General features: G+C 35.0%; 1 protein-coding gene across 2 annotated transcripts in view; it reads left to right on the top strand.

Annotated features, from left to right (window-relative positions):
• hpn (hepsin) overlaps positions 1–8927 on the top strand; it is a 35681-nt gene extending 26754 nt beyond the window's left edge. For both annotated transcript variants that reach the window (XM_056475263.1, XM_056475264.1), the window contains exons 10-13: positions 164–259; positions 2952–3094; positions 6030–6194; positions 8317–8927. In XM_056475263.1, coding sequence (XP_056331238.1) covers positions 164–259; positions 2952–3094; positions 6030–6194; positions 8317–8370 — 458 coding nt within the window. In that variant the 3' untranslated portion in view covers positions 8371–8927. The remainder of the gene's footprint in view (positions 1–163; positions 260–2951; positions 3095–6029; positions 6195–8316) is intronic.
• The last annotated feature ends 11561 nt before the right edge of the window (positions 8928–20488 follow it).

The raw sequence follows: 20488 nt of genomic DNA on the forward strand, positions 1-20488 counted from the left end.
ACCAAAGTGTTGTTTGGAATAAGTTGGATTTGGAAATGTTTCTCAATGTAAATGGGAGGAAATTCATTGATCCTCATCCCTTCTAATGTTCATCAAAAGTATTGCATTTGACTGAGTGTGAATCTCTTTCACACGGTTGACACTATCTATTGTGCTCTTTTAGATTATATCCAGCCGGTGTGTCTTCCGACCTACGGCCAGCGTTTGGCGGATGGACAGATGGGTACAGTTACTGGCTGGGGTAACGTGGAGTATTATGGTTAGTAATGTCTTTAAGTAAAGGTCACTGTAGCGCTGTATTCCACTGTTTATCATCTATCTTTACTTGGAACTGGAGACTGTCTGTCTGTCTGACTGACTTTGACCTTTGTGTCAGTGACCTATGTGAGTGCTTTTGTGCTTGATTGTTGCAGACAATAATTTTGACTTAGTTAAAAAAAAAAATATAATAACAATAAAATAAATAAATAAATAATAATAATAATAATAAATAATAAAAACAACAAATAAAAACAGTAGATGTACTTGAAAGAAGCCTACACTGTAAAAATGCTGGGTTTTACACAATTGATTTGCGTTGGGGCAATATAAATGAGTTAGGTTAGCTTATTAGTTTTAACAAATTTAAGTGGATTGAACATAATACAATCAAGTTGTCCCCCAAAACTCTCAGGTGTGTTGTTTCAGCCAATTTTAAATTAGTGTGAATAACCAGCAAACATCATTTTTGAGTGTAGTATGTTTATCACATTTCACTGGTGTTAACCCTTGAAAAAGAAGTGTGCTTAATAATAATGGAAATACACTCTTTAATAGTAAAATAGCTTCTGCAATCAGTTCACACGAGGAAACTACCTCACAAAAGTATTGTTATCAATCCCAGTTGCAAGAGCAACAAACAATATCTTGACTTCTAGTTGATCATTTGGAAAATAAGTAGTAGGTAGATCTCTGATGAATAATATATTGAACTGCAACTCAATCATCACAAATGCTGCAGAAGTCCTATTGGACCCCACATGGACCCAAGATTCTCACAGAAATCAGTCAAGTTTGGTGAAGGAAAAATCATGGTTTGGGGCTACATTCAGTATCGGGGCGTACAAGAAATCTGCAGAGTGGCTGGCAACATCAACAGCCTGAGGTATCAAGACATTTGTGCTGCCCATTACTTTACAAACCACAGGAGAGGGCAAATTCTTCAGCAGAATAGTGCTCCTTCTCATACTTCAGCCTCTACATCAAAGTTCCTGAAAGCAAAGAAGATCACGGTGCTCCAGGATTGGCCAGCTCAGTCACCAGACATGAACATTATTGAGCATGTCTGGGGTAAAATGAAGGAGGAGGCATTAAAGATGAATCCAAAGAGTGTTGATGAACTCAAGGAGTCCTGTAATAACGCTTTCTTTGCCATTCCAGATGACTTTATTAATAAGTGATTTGAGTCATTGCAGAGATGTGTGGATGCAGTCGTCCAAGCTCATGGGAGTCAAACACAATATTCATTATTTTTCCACTGCACCATGACTTTATATTCTATACTGTACATTATTTCTGTTAAGTGACAAGATTTCTGTCCAAGCAAAGTCAGACCTTACTGTCCTAATTAAATAATTAAAAATCAAGGCATGATCATATTTTATTTTGGCAAAATAAGCATAATCTAGAGGCCTTTGCCTTTCATACAAGCCACTTCTGATGCCAAATGATCAACTAGAAGTCAAGTATTATTTGTTGTTCCTTAAACTTGGATAGGCGACAAGATTTTTCAGGTAGTGTAGATGCTCTTATATTGTACTTTTTCCCAAAATAAATGATTTTTTTGTGCCTCATTATGTTAGTGTACTTTTTCACTACAATTGCTTATTTAAATATTATATACAGGAAAACATGCATACATGCAGGTACTTGAAATTAACAAGCTGAAACTAATTTAAAACTGAGCTCTAAAGTACTAAAATGACCAAAACTATAAACAATCTAAAAATGAAAATATATGACATATTATGTGTTATATATGAAATAGTATATATTCAGGCAACCCCTGATGAATAAGGAACTAAGCCAAGAGAAAATGAATGAATGAGTATATATTAGAATAGTATGTACTACTAAAATAACACTGCTTTATTACCTAGCATGAGTAACATTTCAGTACAATTGTTATGCTTTTACTTTATGGGGTTGTACCCTCTAAAAACAGGGTTGTATGTTTTTTTTTAATCATTATTTATGCTTCTGCCCACGTACTTGCTAAGCTTCCATTTACTATACACAATACCTGTTTCTTCATAAGCAGTGAGGGTCACAAATTATTGTCTATGTAGTAATTGACAACATGTTTGCCTTCAGGTCAGATTAGCATGATCAGAATAGTTCAAATAAACATCAGCCCCTTAAAAGTTCATTACATTCACGGAGGACAATGGCAAAAAATAATCAGTCTGTGCCATACAAGTTAAAATATTATACATTACATGTCATTGAATACCACTGGATAGAAGCAGAAATGCAAAAGTAAAGCAAAATGTAGTTTCCTTATAATGTGAAAAGGCATTTTTATGCTCAGAGGAACTTATTTTTAACAAGATTCAGTTGCCTTGAATTTCATTGCATGGACAAAAATATAATGGAAGTCAATGGGAAGTCAACCAAACCAAAATATCATATCTTGTTCCAAGGGGGGGGGGGGTAGGGGTATTTTTTATTTGCTTTGCGTGATCTATGCCTCTCTAAAAAAAAAAGAGATAAAAGACTTCAAGGACAACATACACTTAATGCATAAATACACTCACCTGTATAACTGGAGGTTAACTGTGCTTATATATTATAACTTTAACTGATTAACTAGTAACTGATACCTTTTAACAGTTAAAGTTATTAGTTATGACATCAAAAAATACTTTGCGTCACTATAAATGTTCTGTTTTACATCACTTTAACTCTTGCAGGAACTCAAGCAAACGTCCTCCAGGAGGCCCATGTGCCCATCATCAGTGATGCGGTGTGCAATGGCCCTGATTATTATGACAACCAGGTCACAACCACCATGTTCTGTGCTGGTTATGAGAAAGGAGGAACAGACTCATGTCAGGTACTGCATCTGTCACTAAGCAGCACTGCACATGGCCACTAGAGGGAGACATTCATAACTAATGTGCATGTGGCTGGATGGGATTGTTGTGAACTGATGTATTTGTCCTGAATAGCATTCAAAGTAAGATTAATTAGAGTGTCCCAACGTGCGGTATGTTTAAATGAGTATTATTTCCAGTTAGAATGGAAGAGGAGATCCCTGCATACAAAAAAGAAAAAAAATATCTAATAATATCATAAATACTACACTTTAAACTACACGTATAATGGTGTTAAACATTTTATTATTTTCTTTTTTATTTATGTATTTATTTAGTTTATTTAATTGATTTAGTTTGTTTATGGTAAAGTTTGGGCTACTATACAGCTTCTTATAAATCAGAAATTATTAATTTTGGTATAATTAAAAGGTCATTTTGGTATAATTAGTCAAAAATATATATAAATGTATACATATTTTTAGAAATGCTTCTTGTTTTTGTAAATTATAACATTTATACAGATACATCATTTACAGCAAGTCAAATCTTTATTTATGATCTTGTGGCTTATGGTTGCCAAATGTTTGGCATTCATTTGCAACACCATTTTGACATAAGTTTGATCGATAAATTTAAACCAGATTCTGAAATCAATTTGATGTCTTTTAAGCACCAATTGCCCAATGGGCTGTGCTTGAACCCCAATAACTTCTGCTTGCATATATTTATCATTGTAGGGGGGTTGTGCACTCACACTGCCAACACACATTTATGTCCGAAAAACATGCAAAGGTAAATTTTGCATAATAGATGCCCTTTAATTAGCAGCCATTCTCCAGCTCGTTTCTCAGTAAACAGGTTTTTCTCTAACTAACAACTGAAATGCAGGGCACACACAAGTATATATAGCACCTTTTTAAAAAATCTACAACATCAGATTGTTTAAATAAAAAAGAAGATATCAATTTTATAGTCTGGATATCACTTTTACTACTATAACCGCTAAGCTTCCATTTACTGTGAATATGAGCTCAGTGAAATCTGACCTCCGAAGACTACAGTAAGTCGAATAGTTTGGACTGCTGAGCGAATCACTTGTACTACCCTCCCTTCTCTCCAAGAACTGTACTTATCCAGAGTGAGCAAAAGGGCTGGCAAAATCACTCTGGAGCCCTCAAATCCAGCACACTCACTTTCTGAACTTTTACTATCTAGTCGACGCTACAGAGTACTGTGCAAAAGAATGGGCAGACACAAGAACACAAGTTTCTTCTTGAACACAAGTTCATCTTATGAACACTAATTGCAGAACAAACACCATTTATACACACATACACTTATTCATTTAACAACACACATATAGTTAACATTTCAATTTGCATATAATACAGCTATACAATACTGTATATAGTAGGCTTGGACGGTAATACGGTATACTGCGGGATCTAAAAATAACAACGGTGTCAGTTTCAATACCGTTATACCGCCATAAAAAACAATGCACTTATGTAGGAGACAGTATTAAATATTATTTATTTAATGCCTAAAAATGCGTGTGCGTGATTGTCATCACGGGACAGTGTGGAGGAGGGAGAGAGAGAGAGAGAGAGAGAGAGGTGAGGTAAGATGGCGAGTCGCGCACCAAGTGACCTGATCTCGAAAAAGAATACAACCTCTGCAGTTTGGCAGTATTTTGGGTTTCGACTGAACGAGAAGGGAGACGTGGTAAATACGAACTAGAGGTCTGCATTCATACTGCTGTACCGTGGGACCTGGCCAGATTTCTTGCTGTGCGGGAATAAATTTCCGAATAAAGCGCGGGAGCGGTCGGAAACTCTGGTGTAATTTAAACGGGAATGGGGGGTCTAATAATATCGCTCCTGAGCGAGTGAGCACGCACGCATCCGCGTAGATGCTGTTTATGTGTGTGTGTGTGTGTGTGTGTGAATGAGAGCGAGCGTGATGCTGTGTCACTTGTTTGGTGCTGTCTATGTGTCTGTGTATGTGTGTGAATGAGAGAAAGAACATGATGCTGTGATGTCGCTGGTTTGGTGCTGTCTGTCTGTGTGTGTGTATGTGTGTGAATGAGAGAGAGAGCGTGATGCTGTGCGCCACTGCTTTGGTGCTGTCTGCGTGTGAGAATGAGAGAGAGCGTGGTGCTCTAGTCTATGTGTGTGTGCAACAAACAGGTGACCGTGAACCTAAGGTCGCATATACGGTATAAAATTTCTAAATGGTTTGGGCACAAGTAAACAGTTTGGTGACGCTGTCTGAGCCTTACATCATAATTTTTTTATTATAATATTATTTATATTACCGTATACCGTCCTGGGAGCAAACTGAAAAATAGTGCTGGTGATAAGTGGGAATGGTAGTTCATGTGGTGTTTGTGTAGTTCACCAGCGATCTACGGTCCCTAGATCGCAGGTGATCATTACAGCCATGATGACAGTAAATGATATTTTACTAGAGGTTTTTTTAAGATACTGGTATTTAGCTTAAAGTGACATTTAAAGGCTTAACGAATTAGGTTAAAGTTAGGGTAATTAGGCAAATAATTGTATAACAGTGGTTTGTTCTGCAGACTATCAAAAAATACTAATATTGACCTTAAAATGGTTTAAAAATAAATCAATCAATCAAAAACTGCTTATTATTCTAGCCGAAATAAAACAAATACGACAAAATATTATAGGAAATACTGTGAAAAAAATTCCTTGCTCTGTTAAACATTCTTTGGAAAATATTTGAAAAAGAAATTTGGTTAATCATTTGGATTTCAACTGTGTGTGTATATATTTAAATTCCTTTATTATCTGTGTTTTTGTCCTGTCACTATTATTCTGTTGCACTGTGGGAACCTATGTCGTGAAAACAAATTCCTCGTAGTTGTAAACATACCTGCCAATAAAGCTGTATCTGATTCTGATATTGTGTCTTATATGAATTCAGGGGGACAGTGGTGGACCTTTCGTAGCAGCAGATGTGCTCTCTAAGACCAGCCGTTATCGTCTGCTGGGAGTTGTAAGCTGGGGCACAGGCTGTGCTATGGCCAAGAAGCCCGGCGTTTACACCCGCGTGTCCCGTTTTCTGCCGTGGATATCAACCGCCATGAGGGTGAGTGATGCAGATGATCATTCATGATCGTCTATCAGTCTAACCAGGATTTTGCAATTAATTGGAACATGTTTTGCAATTGCAGCAGATTTGTAAGAGATTTTCAGTAGCCTTAGATGCATCATGTGACTTTACCAGGCCTATATGATTGTTAAGTTAGGTTACTTTAGTCATACCGAAGGTAAAATGACAGTAGTAACCATCCTTGACCAATCGACTAGTGGATTTTACTTTAATCTGATTTTTAGTTGAATTTATAGCTTTAATGATGCATGACCAAACCATGCAACCAAATAAAAGACAAAACGGATTCAATAAAAGCATGCTAAAACTTGATTATTAACGATCAGCCAATATATACAATTGAAGTCAGAATTATTAGCCCTCCTGAATTAATAGCCCCCCCCCTGTATATTTTTTACTCAATTTCTGTTTAACAGAAAGAAGATTTTTTTTCTCAACACATTTCTTAACATATTAGTTTTAAAAACTAATCATTAATAACCGATTTCTTTTAACTTTTCCATGTTGACAATACATAATATTTTTTAAGATACCAGTGCAATTTTAAGGCTTAAATAGGTTAATTGGGTTAATTAGGCAAGTCAATGTATATAGATGTTCAAGACTAACTAACTAACAGAACTTCTAAGTTCTGTAGACAATATAAAAGGGGAAGGGGGGCTAATAATTTTGACGTAAAATCTTTTATTTTTTTTTTAATGAAAAACTGCTTTTATTGTAGCTAAAAAAACTAAGACTTTCATCAGAAGAAAAAATATTAATAAAAGTCTATGCTCTGTTGAACATCATTTGAGAAATATTTGAAAAAGAAAGAAAATTCACTAGAGGGTTAATTATTATGACTGTATGTGAAAAAGATTTTAAATCGCTACGAGACTTCCTGTTTAAATAAGGGAAAACAAAAAAAAACATGTAATTCATGGTGAGAATACAAAAAAAAAGTTTAAGTGACTGAAATTGGGCAAAACTTTTAGAATTCAACTTTTTTTTTTTATTGTTCAACAGCCAAGAACAAAGAACACACATCACGCTACACATACATATGATACATATTACATATTCAGCCACCTGTCACACCAAGAAAATTCAACTAAGAAAAACAACATATAGTAAACATATATGGAAATTAAGGTTGTGGTACCTTTGTAATACATACTCATTTATCCTAATTCGCCAGAGACTATCCTAATTTCTATGTACTTCTCCCTCATTATTTAATCTTCCCAGCATACACTCGTACGATGCAATTTCAATCATCCCCCTAATCCATTCTTTCATTTCTGGCATTCTGGGACTCTTCCAATTATGCAGGATTTCAATTATAGAGTCTGGATGGTGTGTAGTAGTATCTATGTATTATTTTGTATGAATGAACCTTTCTTTAACTTCTCTTATATTTTTACCTACATTGGAAAAGATGTCCAGCCACTCATTCTCCTTAATATCAATCCCCAAATCCTAATACCAGGCCAGATTGTTCTGAAATGATTACATACTTCTGAATTTACACTGAGCATCATTTTGTAACACATAGAAGCAGTCCTAGCATGTGGTGACTGTAAATATGCATATACAGGATTGTCCTTCAAAATGAGCAATTTTTAGGTTGAAGGAATTATAGGGTCATGAATGCAAATCAATTTTTTTTCAGAACAGTACAGGAGTACACTATTTGTTGCTCTAAATGTTTTAATAACCTATTTTTTATGACACTTAAATGCTAATTTTAAATACAAATTTTAATTGTGGTGGGCTAAACATTTGAATGGTCATAGATATTCAAATGCTAACAATGTAAAAAATAATGTTTATTTTCTTCAGTTAAAGTACTTGAAATAGGTCTATGATATAGCAGGCTTTATACAATGTAAACTGTTAAATATCTCAGTTTCTCTAGTGTTTCCGTTATTGAAATCACAGAGAACAATGCTTCTGTCTGTCCATATTTATACAGAAAAAAAAAAACAATTTATTAGTGCAAATATTAAGTTAAATCACCACAAAATCTGTCAGTTTAGGGAGCAAAAATGTTAAAAATTGACCTACGAAATCTTGGAGGGACGGATTTCTGTATAAACACGAACTTTTCTCTCCATAGATGTATGAGAATTCCCCAGGAGTACACAAAATGGCACGGGCCGCCACACCATAGTCATTCAGAACGAAAATGTATTTGGGAATAAAGTATTGATGTGTTGCTCGGATCGGTCTGAGATCCAACGTCTGCTGTGGATCAGATGTTTTGTGATGATCAAACTGGCTCAAGGACATTTGACTAATATCTTTCGTATGGTCTGACCTAAGCAGGGCCTTGATGATGATGCTGTATTTTGGGTTTAATATGTTTATGAACACCTCATTTGTACAATACCTAAATCATGCAATTTTCCTGACATCAAAATGTGGCAGATACAGAATAGAAATTACTCATTAAAACGTAAAAAGAACTTGCTTTATATATAGACGGTACTGTTTAAAGGTTTGGTATTGGTATGTTTTTGTCAGAAGTCTCTTATGCTTGCAAAAGCTGCATTTATTTGGTCAGAGTACAAAAATTCTGTAATTTAGTAAAAGATTTTTACAATTTAAAGTAAATTTATAAAAGATTATATGTGAATATGCTGAAAATGTTAAAATTATTGTCCAGTTTGAAACTATTTCAGCTTCATATTGTTGTGAACTTTTTTATTACTGCTCAGGATTCATTGATGATTTCAAAGTTCAAAATAACAGCATTTATTTCAAATACATTTTGAACATGATACATTTTTTACTGTCACTTTTGATTAATTCATCATGTCTTTGATGAGAAAAGTACTAGAAAAAAAATCCTTTTTTATAATATTTCAGTAATTATTGTAACAGTACAGTAATTTATTGTAAATCACAAGTTTCACTAAAATATAAAGCAGCAGAAAGTTTTTATTATTGATAATGAACAAAAAAAAACATTTCTTAGAGCAATAAATCAGCATATTTTAACTTCTGAAGGATCTTGTGATACTGAAGACTACAATAATGATGCTTTAATTTCAACTTTGCATCACAAGAATTAATAATTTAAACTTTAAAATGTTCACAGAAAATAGTTACTATAGGATTTATGCATATATAATAATATTCTATTACAATTCAAAATATATTCATTCTTGCTGAGCTAGGATTAATATAATAATTCTTGCTTCTAACTCAAACATTCAAAAATTAAACCAATATCAAACTTTTTTGAATGGTAGCTTATATGAAAAAAAACATTCAAGGATATTTCTATCCTATTTTTATTGTAGGTTTGTACAGATTGTAAGGTAGCGAGACAGATTAAATCTATGATCAGTTTCAGCTCTGGTTAGATTGAAATTTCTGTTATTTGTTCATGCATCTAAAAAAGAAAAATAATATTTAAGTAATAGAATGCTCCATAAAAAAATAAATAAAAAATAGTACAATGTATTTTAGCACATTCGAAGATCTAAGATGTAGGGGTGTGCGATATTGCCAAAATCTAAATATATCTAAATATTTTTTATAATGATTAAATTATATTTTGTTGAACATGTGTGTTGCACTAGAATCTTTTAGGCCTGTCATGGATAAACAAATACGACACTAAAACCACCTATAGACCATTTTGAGGAATGTAAACAATAACAGTGGTCCTAACGTATTTCCTGTTTTACAGTTTTAATTTACATAACTTCAGAGAATCCAAATAGGTTCACATATTAATAAATAATGTTATGATAGCTGTTTTAATGTGAAAACATGATTGAATTACCTTTTGTTACAGTTATGATAAAGTATGATAACAAGCAGGAAATGTTCAAGGACCAATGACATTACCACATTGAAATGGTCTATAGGTGATTGCAACTCCAATGCTGTACCCAAATTCACCTACTTAAACTTCGTCCTAAAAGTATAAACTTTTTTTGTAAAGAAAAACATACTTTGAGTGTGTAACAAAAGTATGCAAGCATAGGGGCATACTACTTGCTCATTATTTGACCATTTTGTTGCTTAGTAACATGTCCTTTCAATCATAACGAAACATCATCCACATTTCTTTCATATTTAATCTCCTATCATACACCAAAGCAGCAGTAGCGTCAGGTTTATCTGCCATTCGTGAGTCTTTCATGCAGAGAAATCTCCTGTTTGCATATATGCGCATTTAGAAGTTAATGGCCAAACACGTCTTTATAAAAGGTCACGTTGTCGCAGATAAAATGTAAAGCAGAGAATGGGATTTAAATATTTTCCAGTAGCTTAGATATTAACTAGTCATTCAAACATCTTTACCAAAGCCTCTCCACTTAACAGTCGGTCTCATGTGTCAGCCATGTTTGTAATTCGTTAACACTTTTTACCCACATCTGTAGTTCTAGTCGAATTCAAGTCTGATGTGCAATGTATTGTGGACAATATTAGCGATTAGAGTAAGCACAGATCTACATTTCGAACTTCGACCAGAAATAGTAGAGCATCCAGGTAACTTTGGAACTAGGTAACTCAGGTAACTCCTTCCAACATACTATAATTTGGGAAATACCAATTCTATTTTCGAATACTAATTAGGATAGATAGTATGTGGATGCAACACTTGTCATAATGAGTGATTCACTGAATTGTTTATTCAAGTGAGTGATTCACTGAATCGTTTATTCAAGTGATGCGTTCAAAACTGCTGATTAATTAAGAATGACTCTCTTTACGAGCTCAATTAATTAGAAAGCAGAATTATTTAGCAACAAAACACTTTAGTGTCCTTCTGAGATGTACAAATGCTCTGCTCCAACTTTAAATAGGACCGTTTTCTTGTGCAAAACAGAAAAAAAGACAATTTTGTCTACAAAGGTAACTTCTTGTTTGTTGATCTTGTGGAAAATAAGTATCACATTTGTGATCGCACTCACATACTGTGACAACGTTAGTGTGATATTACTATGATATAATGTAAATATATGAAAAAAAACAACATAGAAGAATATTTTTTCGTTCTCATAACTTGAAATATAGGGTCATTCATCTATTTGTTTGCTAATTTTTTGCAAAGTGACATATTTAACAATGTCAGCTCTGTTAAAAAAAATACAATTTTAATATCATAGACAATAAATATCACACACCCCTACTGACAATAACTCTCTCTTTTTTATCTCACTCTTCAGTATTTATCTCAATTTTGTTTACTAGTGCTACACTTACAATATAATAATAATAATAAAGCATAAAATTCAAATCTTTATGAGAAGTTTACTGAATAATACAGGCCTTTGTGAAATGTGCCATGATTAAACATACTTCAATAGGTTTTATAAATGTAAAATGGCCAGAATGCTGACATTTATAAATGTTTCATGAAAACTACATACCTTTGTGTATTTTATTTTTGTCTTAAAAGATAAGGATTAACGTGATGAGCACTAAAAACCAAAGACTGGTTTAGAAAGCAGTATGAATAAACTCTTTGCTGTGGCAGTCAGTATTGTTGCATATATTGTTGTCACTGTTGTACATATAATGGCTTTTTTGCTATTCAATGCACTGGTTAATTCAATTTTATGTCTTAATTTTATGTTCAGCTGCTACAGTATGTTTTATCCAGATGTTGTATCATAACATTCAGAGTAACATGTTGTAGTAATTTGTTAATGATTTAGGTTTGTCAAATTAGAATGACAATTAAACACAACTTTTAGCTTTTATTCTGTGTATATGCTTCTTTTTCTGTTTTGATGCTCATGAAACTAACTGATATGAATGTGTGTACAATATTGAAATTCTGACTTCTGACATTCTGTGATTTGTTCAGTTATTTTTTTTAACAAAATCTAAATGTTTGCACCCATAATATACGACTTTTAATAAAGACTTAATTTTTTTAAATAAAAATATTACAGTACTAATGTTTGTGCTGTTAATTTAGAGTTTAAATACATTATTGATTAAATGATTGGGTGCACACTGCCACCCTGCAAAGAAAACTCATTTCAGCCGCTTGTATTTGAGATTTTGTTTTTCCAGGCATGAGCTTTGGGTGAGAGAAGGTAGAATTAGGGCCTACTCACACTATGCTATCCGAACCGTGCCTAGGCCCGTTTCCCGGATAGTTTGAGAAGTGTGAGTGCGCTGAATCGGGCTCAGGCACGGTTCACTTGGCGGGCCCTGGCCCGGCTGGAAGAGGTGTGCCTGAGTGCGGTTCACTTGGGCTTTGGCGCGGTACGCTTGTGTGTGAGTGCAAAACACACCTGAGCACGAAATTGAAAGCCAGATGAGACTTTTAAAGGGACTATTTGACATGGATTTATTAATCATTTTTACTGTTCAATGAACTCAAACTGTCGTAGTTTATTTGAGACGCAAACTCCTCACTGCACCACAGCTGTGCCTTCAGCGAACCTCCGAATTCCTGCAGCATGAGGACTTTATGATTGTTTATGAGCGTCAAAAGTGGCGGATCGGTTTGGCAAAATATTTGACTGTGTGTCACCTCATCCCAAACGACTAAAACAATATAACTCAAGAAATCTCCACTGTGAGATTGTGAGAGCGCTTCTCTACTGAACAGCGCATCATCGATGACGTAAGCGTGCCCAGGCCCGAATGTAATGTGAGTGCGGGCCGTCGGAGGAGACGGGAGGGGGGACAAGCGTGCTTTGGCCCGGTTTGGCCCGGTTCGCCCTTAATGGCAAGTAGATTAAGAGAAGTAGTGAATAAGATTAAATGGTAAAATAAAGAGCTTTGACTTTTGGCTCAGCCTGCTTTACCACAACAGACCGGTACATTGAACACATTACACTGTCAATCTTATATTCCATCCTTCCCTCACTTGTGAACACAAACCAAAGATACATGAACTCCTTCACCAGGAGCAAGGACTCTCCTCTATCCTGGAAACAGCAAGCCAGCATTTCCAAGTGGAGCACCATGGCCTTGGACTTGGGAGGTGCTGATTGTCAACCCTGCTGCATCCCTCTCAGCAGAAAACCCTCCCAATGCACGATGAAGCTTCAGGTCAGATGAAGGTAACAAGACAAAATCATCTGCAAATAGCAGAGATTAAAATCCGGTAGTCCCTGAACCAGACACTCTCTAGCCCCAGGGTTGTGCCAAGAAATTCTGTCCTTAAAAATGGACAGAAGGTTGAGGTCAAAAGCTCTCACTTCCACAGTAAACAGTGTTGGTGAAGCACTGCTCACCAGTTTCTTGGGTCGCCGCTGTGACAAGCACAAGAGTGGCCATGCCAATAACGGAGTTGGAGAACATGGACCACTCAATGTCTCCACCCTCCATCAGTTTCGGGTCAAACTTCTTCCAGAGGTGAGAGTTGAGTTGCAGCCAAGTGCTCAGGAGCTCAGACTGGGCCGAAGGTTTACCTTCCAACAAGACAATGACCCTAAGCACACAGCTAAAATAATGGAGTGGCTTCACAACAACTCTGTGATTGTTCTTGAATTGCCCATCCAGAGCCCTGACCGAAACCCAATTGAGCATCTCTGGAGAGACCTAAAAATGGCTGTCCACCAATGTTTACCATCCAAGCTGACAGAACTGGAGAGGATCTGCAAGGAGGAATGGCAGGAAAACTTGTTGCATCTTTCCCAAAAAGGCTCATGGCTGTATTAGACCAAAAGTGTGCTTCTACTAAATACTGAGCAAAGGGTCGGAATACTTAGGAGCATGTGATAGTTCAGTTTTTCCTTTTTTTTTAAATAAATCTACAAAAATGTCAACAATTCTGTGTTTTTCTGTCAATATGGGGTGCTGTGTGTACAGTACATTAATGAGGAAAAAATGAACTTAAAGGATTTTAGAAAATGGCTGCAATAGATCAGAGTGAAAATGTAAGGGTATTTAAGGTCAAAGGTTTAAAGGTAAAATAATATAAATAATTGAATTATGTACAATATGTTTATTAGCTACAGTTTTAATCTATTTGTTAGCATTACTATTATTTTATGGCTATATCAGGTTACTACAGTATGTGTATTTATTTTAATGTATAATATGCTTATGACGACACAATCAAGTTAACACCTTTCGCTTCTTATTTTCTTAATCTTTCTTTTGCATTCTCCCATTTAACCTTCATTAAAGGTTTGTGCAAATGATCCCACCACAAATCAAATTCAAATGCATCTGAGTCTTTCATTCACACACACACACACAGAAAAGGTTCAGTAGGACTAGCGCTGTGTGGAAAAAAAATGTGTCTTTCTGGCTGATGTAAATTTCCATCTTCACTGTTTTGGCAGTAAAATGCCTTATACTCAAATGGGAGTTTGGTAATGCATGGAGGAAGGGAAAGCATAAAGAAATCAGTGCTAAGCACCAGGAAGTGTAAAGAGAGCAATGTTTACTCCTGTAAAGCCTGGAAAAGGGTATGTCCCAACCCAGACTTAAAACTTTCTTGGAAAAGCTCCTTGCAAATGAGCATCCTACATCCTCCAGGGTGGTTTACATCGCAGTGTCTCGTGAGAAACAGCACAGGTTTTATTTGCTCCGCTGGTGAGCCGTCGCTCGACATACTGGACCAGCTCAAATGGCTTTTCGTGGTCCTGCGACTGATCAAATGGGAAGGATGAAGATCCAAACCATCGTCCATCTGATGTGCCTTCTGCTCTTAGTGGTTCATTTTGCTTCAATTACTAAAGGTATGTTAAATTACAATGTTTACAACGATAACTTTCAACTAGTTTACAATCATTGAGACTTAACAGTTGAATAATCTGGTGTCTTTAATAGAACTGATATTACATTTTAAGATGTGTGTGTTTCTCAGTGATATAGAATGAGATCATTTATATAGTTTTCTAAACATTTGATGTTTTGTATTGATATTTTCAAGTATTTTGTGTATAGGTGTGGTCCTTAGAATAGTCAAAAAGATCACGATTTCTTAGTCAAATGAGCAGCGCTCCTCCTTGTTCTGTGATTATCGCATCTCTCTTTTTAATAGGACAGACACCCCTTGTACTTCCCAAAACTTTGACCTCAGAGAGTGGGAAAACTGTCATCTTTGAATGTGGCTACAGTGGACTAAATGGGGAGAAAATCTTGTTTTACATGATGGATTCAAAGCTCAATGCATCTGTGTCTTGCCCAGGAGACAAAACCAAATACATACCAGAAGAGGTGACAAACTGACTTTAAATTACTCACTTTCATACACTAGCAGATATTTAGACATGTCTCCAAAAATTATGATGAACTTTTGTCTACATTACATTTCTGAATATTCATGTGCTGCATACTGAAAACCACATTTTATGTTCCGAATATGTCCCAAAGTGCTTTTGTGGATTTTTGATTATTCAATTCAATTCAATTCAATTCACCTTTATTTGTATAGCGCTTATACAATGTAGATTGTGTCAAAGCAGCTTCACATAAAAGGTCACAGTAAATAGGAACAGTGTAGTTCAGTTTGTAGTGTTTAAGTTCAGTTCAGTTTAGCTCAGTTCAGTGTTATACATAATACATAATATGTTATACATTATACATAACCTTAAAGTCTAAATTCTAGATTCTAAAGAAATTCTTTTAAATTCTCAGAAAAACATTTTTAATTGGCTTAAAATGTTTAAGTAGCGCTGGATTTTGTGTTAAAAAAATGCTTAAGTCAACAGTTAGTGTCCACATTAAGTTAACCAAAAGGGATTTTCTATGCAATATTTTAATGGCATAAATAACTGCAAAATAAATGTCAAAATGTTGCTGCACGATACTGGAAAAATCTAACATTGCAATATTTTGTTATTCTGCGATATACATTGCGATATGAATACAGTTTCACTAGATGAGTTGAATAACTATTCGGAAAGAATTTATCATTTTAGATTGATTGGGATGATTCTGTGTAGAGGAATGACGATCCCTTTTCCTTTTAATCAATGCAATCTAAATAATGAACACATTCTCTCATTGACTGCGTACGGAGACCTGGAAGGGACAAGATAATGGGGAAAGAAAATAGGTAAAAGAAAAAAAAAAAAACTCTTTTTTTAATTTTTATTTTTTTTTTACGTTTTTTTTGCGTTCCCTCGCAAAGATATTTTTCCACAAACACTTCCTGTTCACATCATACATGTCAATCTTCCTGTTTTTGCCGGGATTGTCCTGTATTTTACCATTCTATCCCGCTATCATCCTATCATAAAGTATTTTCCCATTTTATTGTGTATTTTTAATTCAAAGGTTGCATGTAAAGGGCGAAAAAGTGACACACAGCTTTAATGGAAATAAATTGAATGCAGACATTTTTATATTAATTTCAGCATGCGTTCAAGATTACAAATATATGAAAAATATGGGAAAATACTTAGGATGATAGCGGAATAGCCTACGGGAGAATCCGGGAATTCGGGAGAATTCTGGCAAAAACGGGAGGATTGACATGTATGAAGTGAACAGGAAGTGTTTGTGGAAAAACAGTTTTGCGAGGGAAAGCAAAAACTTTATTTTTTGGATCGGATAAATAAAACTTTAAAATGTATTTATCCTATCAGTCTTTTTTTTCATCATTTTTTCTCCCACTCAGTTTTTATTTTCTTCCACCCCCATTTTTTTTTTCTCCCACTCAGTTTTTATTTTCTTCCACCCCATTTTTTTTTCTCCCACTCAGTTTTTATTTTCTTCCACCCCATTTTTTTTTCTCCCACTCAGTTTTTTTTTTCACCCATTTTCTTTCCCCGCCATCACGTGCCTTCCGGGTCTCCATACACAGTCAATGAGAGAATGTGTTCATTATTTTGAAAGCATCAAATAAAAGGAAAAGGGGATCGTCTCAAAGGACAGTGATTTTACTTAGATTTCACGTCTTTTTCGGGTCTCTGTAACTGCGTGATTTGTTGTGACTACTTAAATTTTAATTCAGGAATTTATTTTTTAAAGCTAATTAATTAAACTAAAGAGCAACTCAAATATTATTACTTATTTTAATTATAAAAAAAGTCAAAATAAAAAATAATGATATCAGACAACTAAATACACAAGTATACACAACATAAAACTTTATACACACTTTTTTTTTTGCAAATAAACTGCAATCTATACTGTTATACCCAGATATTTTAGTGGGTATTTTTATCATGATTTACATTTTGCCGTTCATTATTGCTCTGGAAATAAAATACTGAAATAAATATATAGCATTATTCCTTTGTAAACATTCAGTTCTCCTAAATATTTCTTCTGTCCTCAGTCAATGAGAGCTTACTGTACGGACCGAACAGTTGGAGAGATAGCTACTTGGGAACTTGCAGGAATAACACAGAAAGACAACGGCACAGTTTTTTTGTGCAGAGTCAAAGGTCAGAATGACACAGTGGCATACCTTTATGTATATGGTAAGTGAGCTCCAATTAAATATGTGCCAAAGTGAGAGAACAGATGGTTTTATTAACATTTTTCTGTGTTTGTCTTTCAGAAAATGATTCTTACTATGCTAAACTCATCGGTTACGTGATTGGAGGATTTTTAGCTGCCCTCATTACCATCGTTGTGGCCTATATCCTGTTAAAAAGATCTGAGAAAGCACAGCGATGCTTCAGTAAGTTTATTGCTTGTACAGTAAAGCTCCACCTTTTATTTAATCAGACATACAGTGCTCAATATATACAAGTACACCTCTCACAAATCTCTCATTTAGATTCACATTTTCTATAGGAAGCTATACAATATTATATTTGTGCATGTACATTAAATTAGTCAGTACTGAAGCCAAATCTGGAGCTCATCTAACAAAATAAGGTATGAGAACAGTCCAAAATTAGTGCACCCAAATTTATATGTTAAAGAAAAATATATTAAATACACATTTTAAAATAGCAAAATTCAAGAGAAGCAAAACACTTATTAAATTGTTGAAATTTTGTAGTTTGTAATCCCCCCCAATATTGCCCATTAATTTAAATGTATTATGTTTCTGTTTGTTCTTTATTTATAGAAATTTTCAAAAATTTACAAATATCACACATTTTAGAATATTATAGTACATTTTGACATAGTTAGACAGAAGTAAACAAGGATCTAAATGATTGTGACAATTATTGACCCCCAGATATATTTATACATAAAAAATAGAAATAAAAATACAAAAAAAAAGAATAACGATAAAAAAAATATAATAATAATAATAATAATATAAATATATAACATATAAATATATAAATAATAATCTTGTACCACGCAAAAAAAAAAAAAAAGTTATACACCAAACTAAAAGCCTGGTCATGATGTCACAAGAGATGTCACACAGCAGAGAAGAATGTAAAAGTTAACCATCATCCCGCATGCAGGGAGTGTACATTTCCAATATTCAAGAAGAGAAACCCAAATTTTATAAAAGTTTTTGGAAGAACCCTTCAAACAATGTCTGATTTGTCCCAGTTTTATGAATTGAAAAGCATCATTAATCCACATGGAGTGAGTAGGTGAAGCAGATGACTTCCAGTGTAGTAGAATACGGCGTCTGGCCAAGAGGGACATAAATCTGCTTTGTGTCGTGAACAGTGAACTGACAAAGCAAGTGTATCAAACAGTGCTGTTGTATAGATACAGGTTTATTTGCTTTCACAACTACTTGATACATTGTCTCAAATATTTCTGACCAATAACCACATACAGGTGGGCAAAACCAAAACATATGTGCCAGTGTTGCAGGAGCCTGGTGACAACGATCCCAGAGAGGATCAACATCAGAACATTTTTTGAAGGCTTGACTTTAGTCCAATGAGTATTTATGTTCTAAAGCTGTTTGGTGAATACATTATTATTATTATAATAAATATATCAGTTTAATAAATCTGTTTTGTTCAAATGCACCAAAATATATTATGTAACTGAGACCAGCTAGCGAAATGCTATGCAGTTAAACCTCTTTAGCCTTCTTGTTAGAGCAACCGATTCCCATGCAAAGAATCACCGGTTCGATCCCAACTCAGACTGGGTTGGGTGCAGTAGGACCATTGGGTTACACATGGGGACTCATCCAGGGGGGTGAGTGTAACAAAAGCCAGCTAGCAAAGTGCTATGTAGGTAAACCTCACTTCTCTGACCTCAAAAGGTGCTCTAGCAACAGACATTAGAGGCCATGGTCTTTAGCCTCCTTGCTAGAGCAACTGATTCTCATGCAAAGAATTGGCAGTTCGATGCCAGCTCAGACCGGGTTGATTGCAATAAGACCGTTGGGTTACACATGGGGGCTCGTCCGGGATGGGAGTAAGGTTTAGTGGAGTGAGTGTAACAGAGGCCAGCTAGCCAACTGCTATGCAGGTAAACCTCACTCCTTTGACCTCAAAAGGTGCTCTAGCAACAGACATTAGGGGCCATGGTCTTTAGCCTTGTTAGGAGCAACTGGCTCCCATGCAAAGAATCACCAGTTCGATCCCAGCTTAGACCCGGTTGGGTGCATTAGGACCATTGGGTTAGAAATGGGGGCTCGTCCGGGATGAGAGTGAGGTTTTGGGGTGGTGAGTGTAACGGATGCCAGCTAGTGAAGTGTTGTACAGGTAAACCTCACTCCGTTGACTTCAAAAGGTGCACTAGCGACAAACGCTAGAGGCCATAGTCTTTAGCCTCCTTGTTAGAGCAACCGACTCCTATGCAAAGAATCGCCAGTTCAATCCCAGCTCAGACCGGGTTGGGTGCAGTAAGTGCAGTGGGTTACTATATTCACTGAGAAATTTTTGTTTTCAAAATGGGGTGTACTCATTTATGTGGACCATTGTATGTCATATTGATCAGTACACAGGCAGACCAGCCTAAACATTAAAAGGCACAGACCACCAAAAAATGAAATGACTCAAAAAATGTATTCAAATATTTATCTATTTTTGTTTCTTTGTTGACATCTATAAGTGATACATAAATGCAGTTAAAAGACAGTTATGGCCATAGAATCTACACATAGAAACTCACAGCATCTATCATCTTTGTTTAATTACATTTTTTACATTTAATTTGAGACGTATTATAGCGTAAAACATTTCATAAGATTCCTAAAAATAAAAGTCTTACATTTTTTCAAAGTTAATTTCTTTCAATTGAGCATTAAACCGACATGCTTTTTGTTGTTATCTGTAAGATTTAATTGAAAATATTCAGGAAAAACTATTAAATGGAAAATTAAGGAAGGAAAAAATAAACTGAATTCCATGTTTCCTTTATTGATCTACGTTTTATAAATGACCAAAGACCAGGTTTCATTTTTGTGTGAACTATTCCCCTTTAAATTGCATCAATTTATAACAGTAAGCCCCTAACATAAT

The sequence above is a fragment of the Danio aesculapii genome, chromosome 16, assembly GCF_903798145.1.
Source record: "Danio aesculapii chromosome 16, fDanAes4.1, whole genome shotgun sequence".
NCBI lineage: Eukaryota > Metazoa > Chordata > Actinopteri > Cypriniformes > Danionidae > Danio > Danio aesculapii.